The 6,701-nt window shown below is 44.8% G+C and overlaps 2 protein-coding genes and 1 long non-coding RNA gene across 3 annotated transcripts in view; 1 reads left to right on the top strand and 2 right to left on the bottom strand.

Annotated features, from left to right (window-relative positions):
- The window catches only part of LOC135817210 (uncharacterized), a 27,010-nt gene extending 25,020 nt beyond the window's left edge, over positions 1 to 1,990 (bottom strand). Inside the window, exons 1-2 of the mRNA XM_065330339.1 lie at positions 1,845 to 1,990; positions 180 to 254 (exon numbers count right to left, since the gene is read on the bottom strand). Of these exons, the coding sequence (XP_065186411.1) occupies positions 180 to 254; positions 1,845 to 1,939 (170 nt within the window). The 5' untranslated portion in view covers positions 1,940 to 1,990. The remainder of the gene's footprint in view (positions 1 to 179; positions 255 to 1,844) is intronic.
- Positions 1,991 to 2,147: 157 nt separating this feature from the next.
- The window catches only part of LOC135817209 (uncharacterized), a 35,568-nt gene continuing 31,014 nt past the window's right edge, over positions 2,148 to 6,701 (top strand). Inside the window, exon 1 of the long non-coding RNA XR_010553518.1 lies at positions 2,148 to 2,394. This is a non-coding gene — a long non-coding RNA (uncharacterized LOC135817209). The remainder of the gene's footprint in view (positions 2,395 to 6,701) is intronic.
- The window catches only part of LOC135817208 (uncharacterized), a 74,627-nt gene continuing 72,858 nt past the window's right edge, over positions 4,933 to 6,701 (bottom strand). Inside the window, exon 57 of the mRNA XM_065330337.1 lies at positions 4,933 to 5,715. Within this exon, the coding sequence (XP_065186409.1) occupies positions 5,584 to 5,715 (132 nt within the window). The 3' untranslated portion in view covers positions 4,933 to 5,583. The remainder of the gene's footprint in view (positions 5,716 to 6,701) is intronic.

Here is a 6,701-nt window from a genome sequence, read left to right as displayed (position 1 = left end):
GTCTTGTTACCCGGAAGTGATATCTATTGATGCAGGCTGCAGCCCATACTGGAGCTACATGTATTTGCAAAAAACAGGATCGGTCGATAAAAGACGACTTTCTGTGTTATACACAGACCTGACCAACGGTAGCAAAGCTGACAACAGAGTTATTCCACATCTCAATATCCATCACTTACTTTCGCACCGGCCGCGATGCTCGATCCTGGATAAGCCGCACATCATACTCGATAGGGGCATGGTCTTCCTCAACACTGCAACACATCACACAGTCATGTGCACATACAATTAGGGAGCCAACTATCACGGACAGCACGAACACAGGCAGAGGTGAACACATTTCCACGGATATACAACACATATGCAAGCACCTGAACCCATACACACAAGCTAGGTTGCTAATTACATGTACTAGTACTTGAAACAATAGAAGGACAGAGAAAGTGTTTTCACTCCGAGTTTCACGCACTAAGCGATCACCAGAAAACTGTTTTCTGATGATCGCTTAGTGCGTGAAACTCGGAGTAAAAACACTTTCTCTGTCCTCCTGTTGTTTGAACCAGCTCTACCACTCGGTATTGAGCACTCTCCTGGACAGCCTGGAACCTCTCTGTTGTACTAGTACTTGTAAAAGTGCTCGATAACGCACGGGCCGAACCAAATGACCCAAGTTTACAATGGAACAAGGCTATAAGTTGTTGTTACTCCGAGTTCCGTAGCTATACGACCAATCTTCAGACTACAATGATGATGCTAGTGATTCGTGTCTATGCTTATAAGGTTGGGAGAAGTGAGAAAATCAGGTGGCAATTCAGCGCAGCAGGTGAAGGTGCCGTGCTTGGATGTGTGTGGTGACGATGCATTGCGGGAAGAGTGCGAAGACTGATGACCCAGGCCGTGAAAATATACCGGAGGCAAGTGCAAGGGACTGCCGCATACAATGTTGATGAAAGCAAGGGCAATGGCAATATATCGTCACATGCGTGTGCATGAACATAATGCAGTGCATATTCACACTGTGTATAATCACCCTCGCACGGCAATTCCCGGGCACTGTCTCCGGTATAATTTCACACCCCGTGTCATCAGACTTTGCACTCTTTCCGCAATGCACCATCATCCCGTACATCCAGGCACGTCACCTTCACCTGCCACGTTAAATTGCCATCTGGTTTTCTCACTCCCCACCCTAATGTTAAAATCATTGGCACGAACCATTAGCATCATCATTGTCTGAATCAATTATTGTTTGGAGATTGGCGGAGTAGCCATGAATCTCTGAATAACAACGAAATTTAGGCTTGCTCCCTTTCAAACTTGTGTCACTGGAGTCTATTACATACGAGGTTTATCACAGATCCACTGGATGAGATCTAATTCACAGCACGCGAAAAAAATACTGAACGTTTGCATTGAGTATTACTCTAAGATTGGTAGCACACTCCCCACTGAAGCCCCGTGTTTCATTATAACGTGTGTTTGTTCTTTTTCAACGTGGGATACAGATTCTCTCCACTGCAGACACATTGCTTGAAGGGTGTAAACTGTGTAAATACATTACTTGAGCAAATTATTCAATTGATACAAAAGTGCACACCACTGATCACGACCTGCGTTAGTTATAGCAGAAGGGCATGTACACGAAATTCTCAATATCGATACTAAAAAATGGATAGGTGACGATGGTCTGGTCTCGATAACTAAGTTGACAGGGAATTTAAATTACAATTTGATTGGAAACAATTTGAACAAATTGTCAAATAAAATGTTCCAAAACGAGAAACATTTTCATCGACCGTTTTTGTTTGCAAGACCTCAAGAAAAAGCACCATAAATCCACTTACACCATTGTCGAGCATGGTCTGGAAGTAATCCATTGTTGCAAAACACTACGTTGGCCTGCGCCATTGAGGCGGAGAAGCGTCCTCAACGACGCCATTTCGAAGGCGACAACCTCGCACCCGGGAGTGCTGCCTTTTGATTATCCCTTGCGTTCGGGGAAGTCCCTTCTTATTTGAAAACTGATGCTGGCTACAAAAACTACAGATTTACCACCATGCACTGCATGCACCACTGAGTCTGACTGTGCATGTGGAGTCCAGTCCGAGTCACACCACTTGCACTACAGTTGCACTGTCTTATCTTGCAGCTTGTTATTGCAGACATAGGAATGTTGGATAGGCCACACATAGCTTTGTTGTCACCAGGAAGTACAAACCTCCCCGATTTTGTTACCTTGAGTCGCCTTAACCGTGGCATTTATGTTGTGTGCCGTGTGCCTGTGGAAGAGCACCGCGAGCGCAGCTAGGAACACAGTGGCACAAAGCTCATGGAGTCATGTAAAAACTGGATGCTCCCACTGCTGCATTGTACGGAATTTCCAGTGTCAGTAGGGTAGGTCTGTGTAGAATGTTAAAGTCATTTGTAACGACGTGGTTATGTAACCACTTTTCTCTACTGCACAATAGGGCTTGAAAGTGCTACGTCACAGCATAGCAACAATTTCAAAAATTCAAAAATTGGATCCACTTGGATCCAGTTTTTGTATGGATCCAAGCACATTTCAAGCCGTCTTACTCACAGCAAGGTGATGTAACCAGTGAAACTGACTGATTTGGCTACTGGGGCCGGGGTTACAACTGGTGGCGAAGTAAAAGTCACCCCTGCATACGACATGAGTGGGTTGCTATGCACCCACATACTGAGGCAATAGCAAAGTCACACCTTAGTGGATCCAAAATAGAAATCTGGTGTCAACTTACTACTCCCTGGCCGTTTTTGACGTCATCACTTTCAAGCTATAGCATAGGGCTTTTTTTGACGTCATCACTTTCAAGCTATAGGGCTTGAAAGTGATGACGTCAAAAACGGCCAGGGAGTAGTAAGTTGACATCAGATTTCTATTTTGGATCCGCTAAGGTGTGATTTTGCTATTGCCTAAGTATGTGGGTGCATAGCAACCCACTCATGTCGCATGCAGGTGCAACTTTTATTTTGCCACCAGTTGTCACCACGCCCCAATAGCCAAATCAGTCAGTTTCACTGGCTACATCACCTTCCTGTGAGTAAGACCGCTTGAAATGTGCTTGGATCCATACAAAAACTGGATCCAAGTGGATCCAGTTTTTGAATTTTTGAAATTGTTGCTATGCTGTGACGTAGCACTTTCAAGCCCTATGCACAACATACAGACGTGCTCCACGTTTATGTAATCATGGTAACATAATGTATACACGTACTACGTGACGTAGATCGATATTAAGGGAAAATAACACCGTACTCACTCGAGTAGAAGCCGGGGGCTTCTATTTTTTCAATACCAATTTTGACGAGGCTTATATTCAAGAGGGGCTTTTATTGAACCATTCCATACCAGTATTCCAATCGGATCTCTAAAACTATCATATTCACAGCAACTCGGCCCTGAGTTAGTTTGCACACACTACGTTGGGCAGGACATGTACCAATATGTGCATGCACGAGATGTTTTTGCGTACTTGACAACATACATTGCACTACTGCTTGGTCACCCCATGCTTCGCAAATGAATAGTCTGGGCTTCTATTCGAGAGGGGCTTGTATTTTTTCAAACAGTCCTTGTTGCCTGTAGGAGGGCTATTATTCAAGAGAGGCTTTTATTCGAGAGGGGCTTCTAATCAAGTGAGTACGGTATATTGTCCCCTTGCTTACGTTTTACCGTGTGGCAGAAACTCACTATAATTATTATAGTGAGTTTCTGCCACACGGTAAAACGTACCAAAGAAGTACGTATGGAAACCTCGCCGCGGTACGGAATCAACTTTCACACGGATTATTCATACCGTTTTGGTCTCCGTGTGAAAACTGAGCGCACAGAATACATGTGGCGGTGAGTTTGAGCATGCTACACACAGCAGAACCGGTGCAACGTACGAAAAATCCGTGCCAAACTTCACTGCAGTTGACGTGGAGTTTGGTACGTAGTTCCGTGTCGCAGAAACTCACTAATATTTTTGCTTTTGCAGCATCCGTATGCCTAGGCTATGGGCATAATATGGTAGAAAACGGTACTCCATTTCTGTACGTCGCGCGTCACATGTCACAAGAGTTGAACTATGGTCAATACAACTTCTGCGACAGTGGCCTTGTGACTGCTATGACAGTACGCGACAGGTATTTCCTTGTCGTAAGTGTCGTTTGTAGCGTTGCAAAACTTGTGGTTTTGTGAATAGGCCATCAGGTCTTTCCCTCCCTCCCTCCCCCCCCCCCCCCCCTCTCTCTCCTTCTCTCTCTCTTCCCTTTGTTCGCCTCCTAGTTTCTGGATGTGCTTGTCTATTTTGGTCAGCAAGCTGAACTATTATCTAAACCAACCCACCAGCCGACGTATTATTGATCCAGTCAATTTCAGGCAATGTTTTTCAAACAAATACGGATACGATTTGGCCGTTAAAATGTTCTTAGAAGACTGTATGACTCATTGGACTTGTTTTACATTGCCCCACACCCCGGTACCAGCACTGCAGCTGTTCCCGGCTGTTCCTTGCACATCCTCAGGCACACACATATACACAGCACACTGGCCTACTGTTGTAGGTACGCAAGCGGAAGAAACCTGGGATAGAATCGTTCTCAATACGTGCTGTGAGACCCCCGTGACTGTAGCCATCCATTGATTATAACCCTACAACATCCGGGGGCTTCGGACACGCTACGGTCACTACGGTATTGACTGTACCACTTTTGCCCCGGGTACCCCGTGAATCAATGAAATACACTGATCTGGGATCTAAAATTCCAAAATTTTCGGCTCAGCCACCACTCCCCCACGAGTAAATTGTACTTCAGATCATCATACCACACTAAAAATACCTTCCGACACCCCTGTCCTCACAACACTCTCCTAGCGGTCTCTGGCCCAGTCTGGCCTACACCCAACAATGAAAAAGAATCAAATCATCCGAATTTTCAGGCAAGGCCCATCTTCAGGAAAGCATCTAAATTCCTATAAAAATCAGGCAATGACATTGGAGGCCACTTATGAGTCAGTATGTCAGACAACACATTGCAAAAATGCTTACAGTCATGAAAGCCGACAACGAAATATGGAATCTGATGTAAGGAAAGAAGCTGTGGAAAAGTAGTTGGGGGAAATAGCCAAGCCCAAGCAGGCTCCTATTCTAGTCCAGACAGACGCAACAAGGCATGCAGGGCCTTGATATGAGTATACAGTCATGTGATCAATGATAGAAACACTGATACTCATTCACACATACACAGACATTTATGCACATACCATATCTTAGTTAGTTCCATAATGAAAAGTAGACTTCTTTGCAAAGAAATACATGTATATCAATCTATACCATCAATATTCCAATCAGTACCTGATCTTAGAATCATAGCCAGTCGGGTTCAATCAGTCTTTGAAATGAGCACTCGGCAGGTAACCAAAGCCATAATACATTTCGTATACGTGTATTGGTAAGAAATCTTTACGCATGTGGAGAACTGAATGAATCTCACTTGGAAAAAAGGATGGCATGCAAGCTAGCTGCTGTTGATCCTCGTTACTTAATGATGCCATCGCTGTAGCTTGCCATGATGTCATGGCTTGTTGAACATGAGTGCGTGCAGCAGCCAGAGCTTGAGCTTGCGGTGCGTCACCTCGCCACACGTGCCAATGTCAATGAAACCGAGCAGCGCTTCCAGAGTGTCATCATTCATTGGCACCGTGGACTGCAACAGCAACGCAACAGCCACACACACACCGTGATTGAACGCTAGCAACAACCAGAGACACTGAATGCATTCGATCACGCCCATGATTCGATTCATGAATGGAATCTTGTGCATTTATGTCGTTCGATTGTCATGTCATCAGCCCTGGAATCAGTTCGCAATCGGTTCATCCTATTCACAAGTTTATAAACTTCTAGCAAATTACAGCGCCTACTTAAAAGTTGGGGTGAAATGAACATCGGATTTTGAATACGAACGAACTCTCACGCTAACGAACGAACTCGAACGAACATTCTCCATAATGTATTTCATGGATGTAACAAAATAATTAATACTAACTGGCTACAAGCGAGGGTCCCTGGTTCGAGTCCTGGTGGTGACAGTCAATTTTTTCTTCAGACTTTTCCCGTTTGTCTCCTTCCCTCAAACCAGTTAAAACAAATACTAACAATATGTAATTTTGAAGACCGTACAGGCGTTCTCTGTACTTGCCTGGCCACTGTTCAGTATTGACAGTGTGATGCTATTGCTTAACAAACACTTTGATCATGCATGTATATCTACATGTGAGCTAGCTAGCTCTAGTCTAGTCTAGAGCCAGAGCTACGACACCAGAATCACTGAGAAAGTGAGAATGCTCAATGGCCGCATGATGCACTGCCAGTGCCACCCAGTCGAACAGATATTTTTTATCACGCCAGCTGGCACTATATCACAGGGTGTTGCAGCTAGCTTAGCTGCAAAGTCCATCACCATCGTCTGGACGAGAGTTTTCTTCTCATCGCTAGCTCAGGTCGCCAGAACAAGAGAATGGTACAGCTTGAGGGGAGTACGGAGATTGCTCCTCGTCGCTCTGTTGTGTGATAGAACCTTTTTGAAATTGAGAAAAGGACTTCGTCTTTTCCGGCCACTTTATCAAAATTCCGCCCCAACTCCGGACCGCGATGAAAGACTCGAATGTTTTGACATGACTGCAACAACGA

This window comes from Sycon ciliatum, chromosome 5, assembly GCF_964019385.1.
Source record: "Sycon ciliatum chromosome 5, ocSycCili1.1, whole genome shotgun sequence".
NCBI lineage: Eukaryota > Metazoa > Porifera > Calcarea > Leucosolenida > Sycettidae > Sycon > Sycon ciliatum.
The sequence above is the reverse complement of the archived record's forward strand: the minus strand, read 5'-3'. Positions and strand labels throughout refer to the sequence as shown.